The sequence below is a fragment of the Pleurodeles waltl genome, chromosome 1_2, assembly GCF_031143425.1.
Source record: "Pleurodeles waltl isolate 20211129_DDA chromosome 1_2, aPleWal1.hap1.20221129, whole genome shotgun sequence".
In the NCBI taxonomy this organism is placed as follows: Eukaryota; Metazoa; Chordata; class Amphibia; order Caudata; family Salamandridae; genus Pleurodeles; species Pleurodeles waltl.
In genome coordinates, this window is record NC_090437.1 from 1,229,646,388 (window position 1) to 1,229,667,589 (window position 21,202).

General features: G+C 46.9%; 1 protein-coding gene across 1 annotated transcript in view; it reads right to left on the minus strand.

Annotated features, from left to right (window-relative positions):
• POLR1A (RNA polymerase I subunit A) overlaps positions 1-21,202 on the minus strand; it is a 361,957-nt gene that overhangs the window by 88,547 nt on the left and 252,208 nt on the right. Inside the window, exon 23 of the mRNA XM_069204279.1 lies at positions 241-462. Coding sequence (XP_069060380.1) covers positions 241-462 — 222 coding nt within the window. The remainder of the gene's footprint in view (positions 1-240; positions 463-21,202) is intronic.

The following is a 21,202-nucleotide window of genomic DNA, read 5'->3' on the forward strand; positions in this document are numbered from 1 at the left end:
AAGGAATAGGTTTTTCAAAGTATGTTAAAACATGAGCCACTCAAGGCATTTTTTACCCTTAGGGAAGCAAGACATAAGGTGACACACTTAAAAGGCAGGAGACATCCTATACTACATCCGTCTCACTGTCCCAGATTAAGACCATCCAGTATTACTAAGAAAGATATAAGGGGAAAAGTGGTTGTGCAGACAGCTGTATACATTTTACAGACACCTCACAATTAGGCATATAAAACATACCTCTTGAGTGGCAAAACTTCTGCCGTTTATGAGTTGTCCCGTCTGGTCCTCAAGCTGGAGCTCAGCCATTTTTTTCTGACTATACATCAAAAATGCACCTTGCCGGGATACACACACAGGATTCTTGGCCTTCCACCGCTTGATGAGTCTGAAGTGTTTATTAGCCTGCTCTGGATTCATTTTGGCCAAAACTTCATCTAAGTGCTTAGACATTTTTATTACCTAGTAAACAGGTCCAAAGAATGAATGACGTTAATAGTGAAAAGTGAAAAGAAACTTAATTACAACCTGAAATGTATTTTACTGCAATAAATGAATGCTTGGTTCCAGGACATGTCTCATTGCATGTACAGCTACTTAAATCTGAATACATTACTATCTAGGTTGATAAAAGCCAATTACAATTTTATTCACAACGTGAAAGAGAAAAAAAGTTAGGAGATCCATAAACAAAGAGTTGAATCTTGTAACTTCTGCACACACATCAAGTATTTCTCGTTTTCATCAAGTATGTAGTTAGCCTCCTTACTTTTGTGTACAATGTCCATCCATGACCGGCCTCGTGAGATTAATTCTCAAAGCATAGTTATCTGGCAATATTGCAGAATGTGCATCCCCCAACTAACAAGATACATTCTGGTGTAGCACAGAAAGTTACTGTCCATATGGCATTTTTGGTGATTTTTTTATCCGCATTATTCAGATAGTCAGGAATATTCTACTGATGAAAATGTTACTCATCTTTGGCAACTATGTTACATGTGGACACCATATTAACCCGTAGATTCCTCACCTTATGAATATTCCAAGGCCCTAGACTTGATCCAGAAACTTTTTCTATTGAAATAGCTTTCCAGCTTTGCCAGGTGATGCTACACAACGCGTCACAGTCCAGCTCATGCAAGAAGTGACAACTCTGGCATTTATATGGCACAGTCTGGAGTCAGTGCCTTACTCTTTTTCTGCACACAGTCACGGTGTATGGAGAGCAACTAAAAGAGCCTGATGACAGCAGACAAAACAATCATTTGTAATGCAATGGGTCTTGCGTTTGCTTGAGTTAGAGCTAGTAGCTTTGTAAATTCCTAACTGGACTTTTCTTGCCACATACATTGAAAATGAAAAACAAAACAATTAACATAAGTGAGCCGATTTAAAGCGCTATGGCTGCCATGAGCATGAGCAGGAAGGAGAGACACAAAAGGAAAAGAAGTTAGCTCGTAGTCAAACATATCGGCAAACATGCAATTATCCATGTAATAGGGTCAGTGTCCAAGGTGGTAACAAAACAGCCCCAAGGAGGAACAAACATAAAGCATTTACCAATGATAACAAAGGATTTTTGAAAGGCAAGCCCACGAACAAGTGAAAGTGATGGGCATGAGGTGGGCCTTGTTAAAAGTCCACATAGATACGAAGACGTCGGAAAAGCAGCTCTTGCACGCTGCTACGCTCGACCTAAACAAGGATGAGCAAAGCCTATAGGTCTGTCCTGTAATGGCCGCGCAGAGCTACTGGTGTTACCAAGAGTTGTGAACATGCAGGTGGCCATTTCATAATGCTTTTTCTCATATTTTATTATTATTCTACTGTTAAAAATGGGGTCTCTAGTTGGCAGTCAGTGTGCACCCTGTCCAAGTTGGGACCCTCACTCTAGTCAGGATAAGGGAGATACCCGCTCAGATAACCCCTGCTCACCCACTTGGTAGCTAGGCACGAGCAGTCAGGCTTATCTCAGAAGCAATGTGTAAAGCATTTGCACATAACACACAGTAATACAGTGAAAACTCTACAAAAGGACACCACACAAGTTTTAGAAATTTAGCTAATATTTATCTGTGTAAACAAGACCAAAACGAGAAAAATCCAACATACATTAGTAAAGATGTGAATTTAGCAAGAATTACTTAAAAATAGAGTTCCTTGAACTCAATAGCTCTGTCTGGGGCTATCATGGCGTTGTGATCAACAAATCCAACAGTTCAGGCCAGCTACGCCGTCGAGTGCCAGCTACGGTTTGGAGAAGAACCGCAAACAGAACCTTGGAAATGCAGGGCGTCAGATCCTCTCGATGAGGTCCGGAGATTGGCGTTGCGGTGTCAGTGCCAGAGGTTGGTGCAGGGGTCGTCGGGCCCTTGAAGTCTCACGCCTTGCAGACTGAACTCCAGGTTGATGAAGTCAGGAGCGCTGGTGTGGATGCCGTTGGGGCTGTGGTGCGAAGAGGGATGATGCAATGTGTGGTGCCCACAGGTCACGGTGCAAGCAGCAGCTCAGTGACGGCATTCAGCAGTGTCAGTGAGACCAGTGCTGCAGTGTGAAGCAGGGCAGGTGCGACGTGTGGTGTCACCAGGTCACGGTGCAAGCAGCGGCGGCGTCGTTGCTGAAGCGATGTCGTCGGTAGGTCCAAGTCGGCGGTGAGGGTTGGGACAGGCTCCGTGCGGGGTCCACGGGTCGCAGTGCAGACAGGGACGCCTGGTGACGATACTGGAGTCTATAGGGCTGGCGTTGATGGACCGGAGCTTTGTGTACCTCAGGAGCAGTGTCCACAGGGCACATTGCAGCCCGTGGCGCTGGTGTCAGCAGGAGCGTCAGCCATGCCCAGGCTGTTGTGTGAGCAAGGCAATGCCAGAGTGCGGGCCCACAGGTCACGGTGCAAGCAACAGCTCAGTGGAAGCGTCAGATGGCATCGGCAGTGAGGTCAGGGTTACGGTGTGAAGTGGGGCAGTGTGGCTCCGTGTGGCTTCAGCGGGTCACGGTGCAGGCCAGCAGCATTGTTGGCGGCGTCGCAGTGGTTTTTCTTTTTGAACAGCACAGAACACACAGCTCCCAGTGCTGCAGACAGATAAAACTGAAGTCTTTTTATCCCAGAGACTTCCATCAGGAGGCAAGCTCTACTCCAAGCCCTTTGAGAACTTTCTCAACCAGGATACACAACAAAGTTCACCCTTTGCTCTCTTTTAAGGCAGAGGCTTCAACTGCAGGCCAACCCAGCAAAGCACACATAACAAAGGGGCAGTACTCCTCCGTCAGCTCTTCAGCTCTTCTCCTTGGCAGAGGTTCCTCTTGATCCAGAAAGATTCTACAAGTCTGGGGTTTTGGGTTCACTACTTATACCCCTTTCTGCCTTTGAAGTAGGCATACTTCAAAGGAAAGTCTCTTTTGTTCACAAGATCCTGCCACGCCCAGGCCTGGCCCCAGACACACTCCAGGAGGTCGGCGACTGCACTGTGTGAGGGCAGGCACTGCCCTTTCAGGTGTAAGTGACCACTCCTCCTTCTACTCTAGCCCAGATGGCCCATCAGGATATGCAGGCTACACCCCAGCACCCTTTGTGTCACTGTCTAGAGGAAAATCACAACAGCCCAACTGTCTGTCTGACCCAGACCTGGAATATACAAGCAGGCAGAGGCACAGAATGGTTTAAGCAAGAAAATGCCCACTTTCAAACAGAGAATTTCAAAATTAACTTTACAAAAAGATGTTTTCATCTTGTGATTTCAGAGACCCAAAGCTCCAAATCTCTATCTACAGCCAAAGGAAAACTACACTTTAAGGGATATTTAAAGGCAGTCCCCATGTTAACCTATGAGAGGGATATGCCTTGCAATAGTGAAACCGAAGTGAAAACAGAAATTGGCAGTATTTCAACATCAGGACATGTAAAATACATCAGTACATGTCTTACCTTCTAAATACACTGCACCCTGTATAGGAAGATCAATCAATCAATCAATCAAAACATTTATAGAGCGCGCTACTCACCTGTGAGGGTCTCAAGACCCTTGGGGTGGGGGAGGGGGGATGAGGGGGGGGAAGGGGAGGATGGGGGGGCGGTCACTGTTCGAACAACCATGTCATGAGGTATTTTCTGAAAAGCAGGAGGTCTTTGGTTTTGGGGAGGTTGGTGGGGAGGGCGTTCCAGGTTTTGGGGGCGAGGTATGAGAAGGCCCTGCCTCCTGTGGTGGTTCGTTGGATGCGGGGGACTGTAGCTAGTGCGAGGTCGGCAGATCAGAGGTTGCGGGTGGGAGTGTGGAAGTTCACTCCTTCGTTGAGGTAGGTTGGGCCGGTGTTGTGGAGGGATTTGTGTGCGTGGATGAGGATCTTGAAAGTGATTCTCTTGTCTATGGGGAGGCAGTGAAGTGATTTGAGGTGTGGTGAGATTTGTTCGTGGCGGGGGAGGTCCAGGATGAGGCGTGCGGCTGTGTTCTGGATTCTCTGGAGTTTGCATTTGAGTTTGAGTGTGGTACCAGCAGAGAGGGCGTTACCGTAGTCTAGCCTGCTGCTGATGAGTGCATGGGTGACTCTCTTCCTGGTCTCTGTGGGAATCCATTTGAAGGATTTTTTCAGTGTGCGGAGTGTGTGGAAGCAGGAGGAGGTTACTGCATTGATTTGCTGGGTCATGGAGAGGGAGGGGTCCAGGATGATGCTGAGGTTGCGTGCGTGGTTTGCGGGGTGGGTGCGGGGCCTAGGGCGGTGGGCCACCAGGAGTTGTCCCATATGGTTTTGTTGGGGCCGAAGATAATGATTTCCGTTTTGTTGGAGTTAAGCTTGAGGTGGTTTGTTGTCATCCAGGTGGCGGTGTCAAGGAGTGCAGCGTGTAGGTTGGTTTTAGCAGTGGTGGGGTTCCGGGTGAGGGAGAAGATGAGTTGGATGTCGTCTGCGTAGGAGAGGATGGTGATTCCGTGTGGTTGGAGGATGTTGGCGAGGGGGGTCATGTAAATGTTGGAGGGTGGGGCTGAGGGAGGACCCTTGGGGGACTCCGCAAATGATTTTGGTAGCATTGGAGTGGAAGGCGGACTCTTGGGGTCCGGTCGGTGAGGAAGGAGGTGAGCCAGTCTAAGGCTTTGTGACGAATTCCTGTGTTGTGGAGACGTGTGCGGAGTGTGTGGTGGCAGACAGTGTCAAAGGCCGCAGATAGATCTAGGAGGATGAGTGCGGCGGTCTCGCCCTTGTCGACTCTGGTTCTGATGTCGTCAGTACATGCGATGAGGGCGGTTTCCGTGCTGTGGTTCTTGCGGAACCCGGATTGGGAGGGGTCTAGTGTGTTGTTTTCCTCGAGAAAGAGGTATAGGCGGGCGTGGACTAGTTTCTCAGTGACCTTGGCGGGGAAAGGGAGGAGGGAGATGGGGGGGTAGTTGGAGAGGACCTCCGGGTCGGCTTTGGGCTTTTTTAGGAGAGCGGTGATTTCTGCATGCTTCCAGGGGTCTGGGTAGGTGTCGGTGTCGAATGAGGAGTTGATAATGTTGCGGAGTATGGGGGCGATGGTTGGGCTGGCTTTGTTGTAGATGCGATGAGGGCAGGGGTCGGAGGGGGATCCAGAGTGGATGGAATTCATGGCTTTTTCAGTTTCTTTGTGTGTGGTTGGGGCCCAGGTGGTGAGTTTGGTGGTGGGTCATGAGTGGGGTTTGAGTTGGGCGGGTGAGGGTTGTGTGTGGTGGGTGTGTGTGGTATGAAGCTGTTGTGATGTCCAGGATTTTGTGGTGGAAGTGGTTGGAGAGGGCGTCACATGGGGGCTGTGTGTGTGTGTGTGGGGTCTATGTTGCTGGCTTTGGATTTGGATAGCTCTTTAATGATGGCCTGGTGTGTGGTGGGTACCTAAGGTACTTACACCTTATACCAGGCATCCCCTCTTAGTGAAGTGTAGGCAGTGTCTAGAAGCCAGGGTCTCCAGAGGCAGCTGTGCAAGAGCAGCCAAGGCTTATCGAGGAGACATGCAATACCACTCCAGTCACACAGCACTTATACACATGAAAGGAACCACACAGTGTTACAAAAATAAAGGTACTTTATTTTAGTGACAATACCAAAATTACTCAAAAGGGCAATACCCCTTGGGAGGTAAGTAGACACACTAAATATGTACACTAGTAATCAGAAATAGGCATAGAAAGGGTTAGAAAACATTAGCAATAACCAATAGCGACCCTAGAGGAGCCTAAACCATATACTAAAAATATGGAATGCGAACACAGGACCCCCACACCTAGGTAAGTGGAATGGGTAGAGAGGAGCTGGAAGTACTAGAAAACCACTGGGGTAAGTAACACAGTACCCTCCAATGACCAGGAAAGCAGGTGTAAATCACTGGAATTTCCCCAAACCACCCAAAATGCAGAAAAGAAGAAAAAGAAGACACCTAGACAAGACTGCAAGAAACCAGCGGTGGATTCCTGGAGACGAAGACCTGTGGAGAGAGGGGACCAAGTCCAAAGGTGTCAGTGGAGTACAGAAGGAGTAGGAGGTACTACCCACCCGGCTGTACTTGCAGGAGTTGGTCGACGGTGAGGAAGAACAGGTCAGCACTGCAGCCCTGGAGCCGGAGAAGATTCCTGATGGATGCAGAAGATGTCCCACACTGGAAAGTAGATTGCAGACGGATGTCGGTGCAGGAATTCCACCAACAAGCCTTGGCAAAGGCAAATTTGCAGTTAGTGGAAAGGTGGAGCTGCCGGGGACCAGCAAGGCCCAGGAGGCCGCAACCCAGGAGGGGGAGTCACAGGGGGCCCTCAGCAACAGAGAGAACCCACAGGAATCCCCCAGGATGGGCACACAGAAGCCGCAGGAGCCCACGCAGCACTGCAGAAAGAGATCCCACACCACATGAGAACCACGCAGAGGGCTGTGCTTTGCAGGTAGGAGTGCTGGGGTCTGAAGCTACACATCGCCTGAAAATCCTTAGAGGAGATGCAGACAAGTTTTGGCAGCTGCAAGAGACGCGGTGCACGGGGTAATGTCCTGCGTGGGAAGGCAAGGGCTTATCTCCACCAAAGTTAGATCGCTGGCAGAAAGGACCAAGAGGACTACTCCGGACCACCAGTCATGATGCAGGATCCACGCAGTTCAAGAGGAGGGGAGATCTACGCAGCCAGACGTCGATGCAGGGGAGTGAATTCTTCACTCCAAGGGAGATTCCTTCTTTCTTCTAGTGCAGACTTAAGACACACTGCCCCGAGTGGATGCACAACCGGTGGAAATGTTAATGTTGCAGAAGAGTTCTTCTTTTTGGAGGCAGATTGTAGGGTCCTGGAGGTTCCAGTCGCAGTTCCAGACCCCAGAAGTTGAAGTAGAGGTTGCAGAGGAGTCCTGCTGGAATCTTGCAAGCGAACCTGAGGATCCACCCAAGGGAAAGACCCTAAATAGCCCTAAAAGTGGAATTGGTCACCTAGCCAGGTAAGCACCTATCTGGGGGGGGGGGGGCTCTGACGTCACCTGTCTGGCCTGGCCAATCAGATGCTCCCAGAGTTCCCTGCTAACCTTGGAAACAAGACGGCAGAACCCAGGGACCCCCTGGGGGAGCTTTGAGCACCACCCCTGGGAAGGTGATGGACAGGGGAGTGGTCACTCCCCTTTCCATTGTCCAGTTTCGCGCCAGAGCATAGAGGTGGGGGGCCCTGAACCGGTGTGGACTGGTTTATACACGGAAGACACTAAATGTGTATTTCAAAGCATACCAGTGGCTTGGGGAGGCTACCCCTCTTAAGCCAGTCACACCTATTCCCAAAGGAAGAGGGGGTGTTACCTCCCTCTCCCAAAAGAAATCCTTTGTTCTGCCTTCCTGGGCTTGATCAGATCAAGCAGCAGGAGGGAAGAAACCTGTCTGAGGGGCGGCAGCAGCTTTGGCTTCCCGGAAAACCTTGCAAGACTGGTGGTAGCCATGCTGGGGTCCTCTAAGGAGCCCCCAAAGTGCATGGAATCATACTTCTAATACTTGCAACAGTATTGGGGTATGATTCTAACATGTTTGATACCAAAAATACCCAGGTTCGGAGTTACCATTATGTAGCTGGACATAGGTAGTGACTTCTGTCCAGTACACTTGTAAAATAGCATCTCTGCACTCACAAAGTCCAGGAAAATGGGCCTGGAGTTTGTGGGGGCAATTCTGCTAGTGCAGGGGTGCCCTCACACACAGGTACCTGCACCCTGCCCTCTGGGCAGAGAGGGCCCACCATAGGGGTGACCTGGTACCTGCACATGCACCTGTTTCATGCAGACTGCAATGGCTGGCCTGCAGAACCCTTTCTGCAGGCCACCCTATGGGTGGCAGAATAACCACTGCGGCCCATAGGGATCCTCTGGTACTCTAGTGCCCTGGGTACCATATACTTACAAGGGGGGACCAATATCCAAATTGTGGGAATTAAAATGTACAGTTACCTAACTTTACAGGAGAAAGCATAACCACTGGGGTCCTGGTTAGCAGGATCTCAGTGGACAGAGTGAAACACACTGACAACAGGCAGAAAATCGGGGTAACTATGCCAAGAAAGAGGGTACTTTCCTACACCTTCCCGATGCGGCTACCTAGGGCCTTCCTTAGGGATGCCTTACATGTAGTAAAAGGGAAGGTTTAGCCCTGACAAGTGGGTACACTTGCCAGGTCGAATTGGCAGTTTAAAACTGCTGACACACACTGCAGTGGCAGGTCTGAGACATGTTCACAGGGCTACTCTTGTGGGTGGCACAATAAGTGCTGCAGGCCCATTGATAGCATTTGATTTATAGAACCTAGGCATCTCTGGTGCACTTTACTAGGGACGTACTAGTAAATTAAACATGCCAATCAGGGTTAAACCAATCAGCAATACAATTTATAAAGGAAGCACTTGCACTTTAGCACTGATCAGCAGTGGTAAAGTGCACAGAGACCATAAACCAGCAAAAACAAATCAGAAGAAATAGGAGGAAGAAGGCGAAAAGTTTGGGCATAACCCTGCAAAAAGGGCCATTTTCAACATCTACCAACCAAGATGACTTAAGTTTTGAAAGTCATGTGTCAGCCCCCTTAGACTGGTGAACCATTGAGAAGTATGGGACAGAACACCGAGAGATGACTTCCCTTGTTCGCACATGCAGAGGCCGCAGTCTGAATGCTGCTGTCATACTGTATTACTTTACCATCCCGAAAAGGCCATAATGATCAATGCTTTTAGAAGCAATGTCCATCTTTGAATGGTAAAGCAACGATAAAATATGTTAAATTCATACAAGGTGGGGTCAGCCGTGATTGTGCACATGCAAATATTGAGCTTTCTACATGAGGCCTAACTTTTAATGGGTAACTGATAGTGTAGTATGGAAAAACATTTTAAGTGGGCCGCTGGTAAAAGCAGGCCATGCGCAAGTGGCACAAGCAGCATGGTGGCACTGTGCAGGAAGCGGCTAGTCCCAGCAAAAGAAAAACAAAAAAAAAAACTTACAAAAATAGTTTAGATATAAACTTATAAAAAAAGGACTGGCTCATCAGCCATGGCACTTAAGTAGACTATTTTTGTTTAGATCGATGTGCATAACTGCTCAAACAAAAAGCCATGAGTCAAGATGGGGTAAGCAATGGCTAAAGAAGGCTTACCCATTCTACCATACTGTCTGCTTTGACACTATTTGCAAAAGAAACAAAATGTGAATTACAATTTGATACATCAGTGCATGAAGAGTGTTGATAGCAATTCCCTCCGTGTGTATTTTCTCTATGTGAATATAACAGATCAATATATGAAAACTGCTGATAATTCCTTATACGTGTACCTTATATATGTATGCATTTTATTAAAGATTTTTTACAACAATATTAGTCTGGTAAGCCAGCTAAAACTCTCTTAAAGGCCAGACCTAAAAGCCTAAACTACGGAGCACACTGATTTGCCCATTTCACATTTGAAAAATGTAAAAATGCACTATAATATCATTTGTTCCTTTCCTTATTGCACAGCAAGGTGGTGCATATTTTTTTTACATTTTCCAGTATAGCCCAGTACTTGGTAGGGAGCTCTTCAATCTAATTTTCAGTGGCAGTACAGAGAAGAAGAAGGGACATGTAACAACATCTGGGCAACTAAATGAACTGCTTACCTATTGCTGCCAGGTCCTGGGGCTTCCAAAATATGCTTTTCTGCTAAAGCAGTAATATTTAGCCTTAAGCTTCTCCTAAAATTAAAGAACGCCCACTGAATGGTATTGAGACTGCCAGGCCCAAGGCTACACCGCCAAGGAAAATGCACAGCTTCCATCAACATCTGGATATTAAGAATGTGCATTGTGAATAGAGGGTGTTGTGCAACCTAGTGAGTAAGGTCGAGGTTGTGTCACAGCAGAGATGTTGTAGAGCACATATATATATATATGCTTAAATTACAGCTTCATAGAAAAGAGAAAATACCACTAAGCCCCTACACCGTTGGTAGTGGTGCTCCCAGATAGCATGTGGGGTGCAATATTTGTGCAGAATAGCGAATCCTGCAAGTATGACTATGATAATGCATCTGTAAAGGGCTTGAGTTACTAGTTTAAAGCTAATACCATTGCACAAATACAACCGACTGAAATAGCTTAGGAGAGTCAGTGCCTGTTCAAGGATTGGCATGTCTCGGTACATGATTGAATCCTGACATGGCCAATGTAGGTAATCATTCTCCAGAGGTCAATCAACGACCATGGTTTAAATGGGTTTTAGATTTGATTATACATCTCTGGGCATGTGCTATATAGTACTTGTTGTATAATTATTAATGCTTGGATGGGATTGTGACAATGTTTACGTCACGCCATCACAATAGGCTGGAAGCTATCTGTTTTCTGCCACAATAGAGATTAAACCACAGTGTCCCTGTAATCACGACCTTCCCCAACAATTAAAGCTGAGGTTTCCTATAAAAAAAAAATTAAAAAAAAATTAACCCAACAATGATATTGCTGACGCATGACGCTACAAATTACATCCTTTTGGTCTCTACACAATAGTACAATTTAACATGTAATGTCCCACTCAATTGGTTTGCAAGACAGTGGTCCTTAGCAAGTGAAGAGCCTCTAATAAACTACCTACGAGCAGAACAATTAAGGGACACTTTTAATCACGAAAAATGAAACGGCGGTCGAGTTCAGACATGATAAAGTTAGTTATGGTAATTCCCCTATTACGACACATCGGGGATCGTCGGATTGCCACATGATTTTTTCATAAATTGAATGAACTCACAAAAATCCCAACTCTGGTTTGACTTTACACCGAAGTGCATGGCTTGGCACAGAAACTTTGTTGCCTGAATCCTAACAAATTGCCTACCAAAGAGGACATAAAGAATAAAAAAAAAACAGAAAGATAAAAAAAAACAAAGATTGCTTTTCTGAAGTTTATCAGAAAGAAAGACTGCAGGGTGACAGACTGACCCATGTTTAAAGTTGACCCCACGTTCTGCAAGTAGATAGGACCAGCTTGTCTGGGTAGAAGACAGTAAATGGTGGATGGACTGACAGGGTTTACAACACTCCGCCCCAATGATTTTAAGTAATCATCAACAAAAAGACACTCTTGTGGGTGAAGAGGAGAATAGAGCAACTGGGGACCAATTTGAATGGCGTTGCCATGAGAAAAGTCAGAACCAAGCGTAAGTCCTGCTGCAGAACAACAAATGGCATGGGCAGAAAAATATACTGCAAATCTTTCAGGAGACAAACCACAGGGGAGCTATGAACAAGGAAACATTGATCAGGGAACTTAAAGGCAGGCCGTGAAGCTATGTATAACTTTACATTAGCAATCACCACTGTTGAGCGAGGGAAAGCGCTTCAAAAAGGTTTTAGCCTAGTGTCTGGCACCAAGACAGAAACTTGTACTGATGCTCATCATAAACAAACTTGGTGGCCAGTTTTTGTGTAGTTAAGACAACATCCGCTACTTCTGGTAGTGGCTGGAAGTCTCTGATTAGTACCACTTTAGCACCGCGCTTGTAGACAAAGCATTGGAGGACTGAGGTGATGGACATGACCATCCTGCAGACTAAAGGGATCTACTCTGTCATGGAGCAGAACAGGAGGCCAAAATATCTAAGTTCCAATAGACTGTTGTACCAAATCCTCTTCGCCCATTCAATGGTGTTGAAAATCAGCTCTGTGCCATCCTCACACTTACTGTAGAGCCTTCGAGATCAGTAGATTGGAGGGAAGGCATAAAATCAGACTCAGTGAGTCCTAAGGAGATCTGCAGAAAGCCACATGGTGGGAAACGCAGGGCACAGAGCAATTGGCATTTCTTAATCAGAACCATGGCAAAGAGGTTGATGCAGGGAAGCTCCAGCTGGGACAAGGTCACACCATTCACATCAGGGTTGAACGCCCATTTAAGATCCTACTAGGTAAGCGGTTAGTGAAAAAACACACATCATAACCCACTGCCCCAGCATAGAGTCCTGAGGCCACCAGGTGTGACGAAATAGTGTATGGCGGTAGTGCTGTCTTAAGTGACCTAACCAGCAGAGCCTGAGATGTAAGGAAAAAGAAAATGAGTGCCTGGAGAACAGCCAACAACTCCATTACACTGATGTGCATGCTTTGTTCTGATGAGGTCTCGTACCACTATCATCTGCCATAGTTGAGAGCCCCAGGTCAGCAAATCATCTGTAACAACAGTGGCCTAAAATTACAGATGACAGAAGGGACAACCCAATGTGAGGTTGGAGGGACACAACCACCAATTGACGTCTGTAAGTGCAGATTAGAAGATCATCAGTCAAGGGGAGAGACACCAGTGATATTGAAGTAACTGCTGTCTGAGGAATCAATGGAAGTAACTCATTCTACACGAAGCAGATGGCACTAGAAGGATACACAAGGCCATTAAGCCCAGCAGGCAGTGAACTTTCAAAACTGGAATAAAAGTTGAAATACAAAACATCAAGATCATATCCAGAATGTCTGAGATCTTCTGAGGCAGAGAAAATGCATGTATTCTTAAAGTTCTGCATAAAAGTCGTCAATGTCTGAGGAAGATCAAGTTGGGACTTCTCCAGGTCACTGGAGTACCAGCCTATGAAAAGCAAGGGAGCAATTCTGCAGGTCACTGGAGTTCCAGTCTATGAAGCAGGGTCAGGGTGCTTTCCAGCTGGTTCGAAATAGGGCAGGGGAATCTTCCTTTACCAGCCAAACTGCAGAATAGAGAAACACTGACTTTTGAAACTGTCTGCCGCCACAGACAGCACTCCGCAGAAGAAACACTGAGACCAAAAAGCGGGGCGGGCCTGGATGGGGACTTGCTGACATGTCCTCCCTAAGTTCAAAGGATCAGGCTATCATTGAAGCCCTCCACCAGCAGAGAAACACCCCATAAAAAGAAACCAATAATAAGGCGGTGAATGGGAAAATGGGAGGAAACCATTGATGAAAAGGAGCATGGAAGAAGTCATAACATAGGTGGGCAAATTCAAGACTGCCACTGTGTCAATTTGAAAGAGCGAGACTCTGCTGTAAGAGGACCACATACGCAACAAAAAAAACAAACAGAGGCACCTCAAGAAATACTGGTGGGTGTCCATAGGTGACTAGAGGCAATAGCCTCAAGTATCTATGGTTGTTAGAGCCTGACATCAAAGAGTCAAGAAAGCTGAAGTGAAGTCTACAAGGCTAGGAAGAGGAAACAAACTCTGAGGCTTATAATATGACTCTAAATCGATAACCAAGATGGCATTGGAAACAACGGCCCCAAAAATGGCATTCATAAAATTTATGCTGCATCCCCAAAAGCCAAAGCTCAAAGTCAAGATGTGCAGAGTCCCACCAGCCTAGCAAGGATGCTTATTCCAGACCCCATGTGCCTGCCAAAAAAGGAGACATTCAATGGCTACTCTCAGACTTCAAGTAAGACATATCGTACCTACTGCAGGAATATGGTAAAGCCCTCTGTCATCTGGATCATTCTCTTCAGAAGGAAGAGATGAGATTAGATCATACTGAAATGACTCACAGGAGTTGAGAAGAGCAAGCAGCCAAACAAGACACTCTTGGTATAAAGCAGAGAAAACAGTTCGATAATGATATCAAAAAGCGCTCCAGAAGGTACACTATCAGGCAAGATAAGAGGCATCAATAGTGATATTAATAATGGAGATTTGGAAACTCATATACAAGCCCTATACAAACACCTCTTCCAATAGCCTGATGACAAAGACATCTGCTTAGATCACACCATAGTGTTCTCGCCTTGGCAACAGTGACAGAATCTGCCTCCCACCATAACGACACAACTATATTACTTTGCAGAATAGGAAAGTATTCTATTTATTCATTTTAATAATGCATTTTCAAATACATAACAAAACAATGTGCAGTGCCATTAGTTGATTGTGCAATACCACAGCTAATCATTGTCATTGGATCACAATTAACGGAGTACACAACACATTACGTAATCAGCCTTTTCAGCAGTACCAGCAAACCCAGGCTGTTAAGTCTCACCTGGAAGCGTAAGCAAATGAGCAGTGAAGGGATTCCACATGTTTGTTCTCCAGGATGCATTGGGCGAGCTCTTCTGCATAGTATTTGAGTTGATCACTAGAATATGCCATAACTTGCAACCCAGTGCTGGTGTTTTGGGGGGTAGGAGGGGTTGGGGGCTTTTTTGCCCCAATATATTGAAACCCTCCTCTTGGCGAGAAGCAGCTCTACTGCTGTCAGTTTATGATTGGGAGGTCGTAGTGGTTTAACAAGGCCTAAGAGACGCATCTGAGGGGTCCCCATTTGTCAAGTAAGTCTGTCAGGAGAGGGTGCCTATCACTTTGGGATGCACTGTACAGTTTTGTGTCTAGGTTCTTGCAAGTGTCACTAGTGAGCAATATTTGTAGTAGTCCTAGAGTTGGTGGCACCACTAGGAACTGTGGATATAACTGTCGGAGTGCAGCCCATAGTCTATAGTATAGAAACACTAGGATGAGGAATATACAGCTTTTATCCCGAATGGTTTGACAGTGATAGAAACTTCCCTTCAAGGTAAACACCTCCCAACGTGTTCAGGCCAGCCTCCCTCATTATAGTTAACGCCCCCAGCTCTTCTGCCACCGAGAGCTCTGAATGGTATAAAAGAGGCAATGGCGAGGCATAGAGTGATTTTGCCACTGCTCGCTTGCCAGTGTCTTCCATGAGTGGGTGGTACATTGCGAGGAATATCTGTGCGTGAGTGTAGAATCGTAGCTTTAAGTGGGATGGGATATGCATCATCGCTTTCCAGAGCCTCATGCGGGGCATACTTCGGTGGAAAATGCCAATAATGAGCAAAGTGGGTGTGGCGGTCCAATGAAATCCAGATGCGGAAATGTACTGACACTGGACCCCGGGGGCATGTTCCACAGCCCGATCAACGTTGTTTGTGATGATGACGCCTGTTTGCATGTTAAAAGGGGCACCACCTTCCAGTATGGCGGTATAGATTCCGTGTAGAGAACAGGAAAAGCCAAGCGCGACAAGCGGGGACATCTGGCAACGGAAGAAGAAGACGAAGTTGAGAGCAGCGTATCAGGAGAAACTGAGACACTCCGTGAGGAACCAGCCAATGACCAGGAAGAGATGACCACAGAGGGGAGGAGTGTGAAAAGCCTGACGCCTACCTCGGAGACAGGCTGGCAGGATGAGGTCGCCATGGCTCGCCTATCAGGCAAAGTACCCTTTAACCCTTAAGAGGCTCAGTGAAAGACGTGTGTACCCAGGAGGGAAGATTGACCAGCCTTCAAGCACCATCCTTACATTGCTGTGTGTATATATAGATATAAACTATGCAAAACCTAATAAAAACAGTTTTTCAACACTTCGCTGGCCCCATCTCATCTGTCCTCCTGTGATGGTAGGCCTGGACACATAAATAATAGATGTGCAGATCCGGCGCCCAAACCCCATCCCGGCCATATGGTAGTGAGAGGTCATCCCAGATGATTCTATGTTGTCTACCTGCCCAGGCTGATCTAATAAGTAGGGAGCGTAGTTGGTGAAAAAAAGCATGTGTTAGAGGTATAGGGATGTTCATAAATAGGTATAGGAATTTCGGTAGTATTATCATTTCATAGGCGACACTCTGTCTGCAGGAGACAGAGGGAGCCCTAGACCAACGACTTACCTGGTCCCCCAACTTAGAAACAACCCTACCATAATTATAACATAGAACTAGTCAGGCAACTCAGTGGGCCCACTGTTTTGCTTTCCTTTATCTTATGACGGAGCTGACAAAACTTCTCTGGAATGCAATTCTTAGTTTAAAGAAGACATTTATTATTATTACTTTACCACGAGGTTCCTGAGAGACGAGATTAGTAGGTTGGAAGCACACGTTTAAAAGTAGTCACAGCAATGAAAGCAAAATATATCAAAGTACTTCTCAATTGCAATGTACACAGCAAATACATGTGATTATATTATAGCATAACTTCAAAGCAAAGAATAAAAGTCAAAATTCATCACCGTAGGGCCTATCACTCCTCGTCATCTTTCTCATGCCTGCAAGTTGATGACTCCTGTTCAACTGCGAGAAAGAGAGGTCAGGCAGCTGACGTCCGCTCCTGACTGAAGTCCTGGAAAATTCCCCCTTGCTGCTGCCCAGGGACACCGTAAAAAGCATGCTAACAGGCCCCTTCCTCTCAGAGTTGGGAAATAAACAAGGCATTGGAGATTGGCCAGATCTCCCAAACCTCGCCTCTTCCCAAGGCTGAGTAGAAAGGAAAACACAAAATATACGCTCTCTTATCACGCTAGGGTTCGGTGTGAAGACAATACGAAAAACACAGCTTGGTCTATCATGTGGAAAAACACAGCTCATCTGCAATGTCAAACTCCACGATAAAGCCAATAGGCAGCTAAACTGATTACAGAATGTAATGTCTAATGCCACGTTAAAGCCAATAGGCAGCCAAACTGAATACAGAATGTAATGTGCCACTGATGAACATTGAACAACTAATATGCGCAGTGGTGAAACACAAAGTCATTGGTCAAACACAATTAATGTCATAACACCCATACTCCCAAGTATTTCACAGGTTCTTCACACAACTCAAGAGGGTATTCCATCGGGTGCGGTCTAGTATGCTGTGCTAAGGGGAAAATTATTGACTTCACTTCAAACACTTCCCACAAGGTGTCTGTACCATCCACTGAGTGCTCTCGTATCAATGCCCTCGTCCCCTCCCTGAAGACTTGATCCAATAAAGATGTAGCTTGCGTTCTCAATTGAAATTGCGGTGGAGTATGTGTCGGTATTGTGACATCCAAAAGGACAGGTGAATGGTCTAATAACGTTTTGAGCAGGTGTTTAAGGGCATTTGTCCATGCATTTACCTCTCTCATCATTAGCCAGTAGTCCCACCTAGACCATGAGCTATGAACGGTTGAGTGCAAAGTGCCCTCCCATCTCCATAAGCCGATGAAACCATGTTCTTGCATACCCTCACAGATCCCGCTTGTGGCCTGCATTCCACTCCCCAGTGCAGTGGTCCCTCCAGGAGTGCAATGACCTGTTAAAATGGATGGAGCAGCTAGAGTAGACTGTGCCAGATTTGTACATTAAAATAGGGGTCATTGACATTGGGGTCGTACACATTGACAATAGTTATCAGTGTACCACAGAGTTGCCCCTGCATTATTATACTTCTACACTGATCATCTGTATCCGAGTGTGTCAAGTGATCAGCATCATTACCCCTCGTGAGTAGGATGAGTCTGATAAGATCACCCTGAGACCAGCCCATCTGGAGCTAATTGCATGTCTCTTGGATTAGCGCAAATTGCACCGCATGTCTATTGAGATATGCCAATACCTGCAGCGTTTTTTTAGGGTTCTTGAGCCCTCTGGCATTCCATGTAAGGAAGCTAATGTGTCCTGCTGCTGTGACTCGTGTGTTACGACCTAATAAGCTAGCCAGTAGCTATAAATGAAAAACCTATGAATGGTGTTGTGGCAGTGTAACATGTCTGGTGATACATCAGCATAATGGCATAACAATTAAGCAACAAAAACTTCCCCCTCCACCCAATTCAGCATCTCAATTATGCCGAGGCCAACCCCAGTCGCCTTTAATAACCAACAAACTCCAAATACAACATGGTAGATCTTGACTGCACAACCACCTAATGCCACTTAATGTGAGACATAAACCTTGCGGGACGCACCCCCTGAAGGCTGCTGAAGCCTAGTTCCCTACCCATGTAAGGGAGGTGGCCACGGCTGTATATGTGGACCCATTGTCCTATAGTGACCCAGAGTGGGCCAAAACCATTTGTATAATTATGCAAAATATAAAATTAAATCATGCACTGAAATGCATAAACAATATTCGGGGAAGCAATATTGTGTCACTTCAACCATAAATGTTAGACCCTACCTCAATTAACTGTTGCAAAAAATCAAAGATCAGTCAATAAACGAAGGGCTGCCATAAGGCACCAGGCCCAACATCACAGTTCCTTCGGTATAGTGTCTATGCCCTTTTCTTCTGAAATATTCGCACAGGCCACCATGCTCAAGTCTCGATGTCATCTACTTCAGATTCAAGGTGTTGCACGCCAGAATGGGCAATGCTTTGATGAAGTTCATGGCTTGTTTTGGTGTTGTGAACACGTTTGGCTTGCCTTTGTGCTGGATCCTCAGGCAGGCCAGGTATAGAGCAGCATACTGTATAGTCAAGGTCTGCAGTTTATTTTTTACTGACAAAAACTCACATCTGGCAGCTTGAACTGCCACTGTGAAATCCGGGTAAAACGCCACCTCATTTCCAGGTCGTGCATTGCATTTCAAGCGCTAGCAGAAGCGCCATGTCTCGGTTGCAGTAATTTTGTAATTTCTCAACAACAGGACGCAAAGGCATCCCTGGTACTGGTCAGGCTGCGAGCGATCTGTCTGTTCTTTCGACAATTAGACCTGAAAAGAACTACTGCACACTGAATAGTTCCACCAGCATGCATTCCACATACTGTTCTAGCCTGCCGGTATTCGTGGATTCTAGCACGCCCATGATCTGAAGGTTATTCCAGCGCAATCTAGCTTCTAAGTCCTCATTTTTGGCTTGAATAACTGCCAGCACCTTTTCCATACTGAGGCACTTATTGCTAACAGAGGTTAGGCCATCCTCTGCTGTGGAAATACTTTGTTCTGCTTCAGTGATGTGGGTGACCTGATGGTCTAATTTGGTTGTCATATGGTCCATACGGAGATTCAGCGAGTCTATTTTGCCATCAATTGACTGCAGACTTTGTTGCATGGCCAGCTGTGTTTTTTCTAGGGGGAGGTGCCCTGCCACGGCAGACCTTGTTCCACATTGGACATCGCAGTTTGTTGAGCCTTCGAGGAGTACTGAGATTAAAACATGAGCCAAGACTCCGGTTTGTCAGCTTTCCCCATCTTGAGATGGAGCATCAATGGCTTTCTGACCCTTGGTTACCAGAGGAGGGCTAACGTCTACCAAGTCAATGTTTCCCATGGTCAATCGTTCTTAGGCCGACCAGGTCTGCCCCAATTCGAAAAGAGAGCGACCTGCAGTAAGGACCCCCCCTCTGGTCCCGAGCTAAGGGGTGCATTGAAGGAGATTCCACCACAGTCACTCATATACGATGTGGGTGAGCGTTAGGTTTCAGTACTGGGACATAGTCCATTTCCAGTTACGCCCAATGCAAGCAAGAGAGTGCATAGGCCGATCCCGGCCCAGCGGGTTTCTTCTCAGCCAGTGCCATTTAGCTCACTCTCCCAGGTGCAGGCCTGAGCAGCAATAGAACTTGCGCAAATGGGCACCCCTGGGGAGCCAGTTATAACCGCAGATTGTGTCTTTTTTTTTCAGCCACTCCACTCCGTCTCGGTGTGTTTTCAAACCCATCATTGCGCAGCACTCATCACTTGTCGAAGTCTCCCTATTGCTACCCCGCAGGATTGCAGCTCGATCTCGCAGTGCAGCTTCCCCCAGGTAAGTTAGCCGTCCAAGGGCCTACGGGCATTACAGATTTCTGTGCCAGGTAGCAACTGCAGGGACCATCCAGAACCGACAGCCCTCAGCAGTACAATGGTAGAGTCTAGACCCAGATATTCGTGCTACTCAGAGGTCGCCAGTCTCAATTATGCAGCCAGAGCAGTCACTAATTCCCTCAGTGCCTCTCAAGCTGTGTGCATGTCTGCCACGGTGATTTCAGGCCTGCCATCAGAAGAGCCAGGGAGGGCCCGCATGGCTGACACCCCCATTTAGCGCCACTAGAAGAGTGGCGCTCCTTGAATAAAATGGAGTGGCCCAAGCAGGTTCACTGCAGCATAGCGGCTCACACCCTCGCTGTCGAACCTTAAAACACCAGCCAGCGCAGCAGCTCACCCTGTTCTACTTTGCGCACCTCTGGCATGGACCTCGTTTAAACTCGGGTGTGCTCCAGCCCAGCGCAAGGTTCCACTGTTCGAGACCAGAGCCAAGGCTCTAAGGTGTCGCTTTGCTCATTTCACGCATCAGAGACAGGGCGTAAGCCCACTCTCCCGGTACTACAGTTGGAAGGAGGCACAACAGCCCTTTCTCCTCCAGCTCATTGCTGCAGCTGCGGGCTGGCGGCCACCATTTTCTAACGCCATGGAAAGCAACGTGGACCCCGCTGCAGGGCTCGGTTGGACTGCAATCCAGCGCAACGAGGTGTGTTCCGCCCACACTCCAGGTCACATAGCTTTAAGGGATAACAAGCAGCCCTTCAGTGCGGCCGATGTCGGTCCGTTCTAAGATATTTAACAGATTTGTAGCCCTGGCAGGCACAGCTGCACCAGAGAGCGGCCATCCTGCCATGGGCTCTCTAGCGCCCCAGGCATCACTACTTCGAAGGGCTTATTTTATTTATGTGTGCATGTAAGGGTACAGCACAATCCTATATTTGAAGCAATGGAGAGCTAAATAAGGGTGAGAGCCCAGAGCTATGCTTTACAGTCATTCAGAGAGGGGCAAATATTCTTTGAATCTTTTTTGTGGTTGAAGATAGTATTCTTTAAAGCTTCTTGTTGAATTCCAGGACTGGTGGGAAAGTTAAGATGTCCACTGGGATACTGTTGGATATCCTGGGCAGACCGACGCAGAAAGCTTGCTTTCTGTGCGTTTTCATTATTAAACCTAAACGACGTCCTATGGAAAGCTTTGGCTGCTTGACCCTGCTACTCTGAGAGACTCAAGTGCTAAAAGGAAGTATCTCACCATTCTGT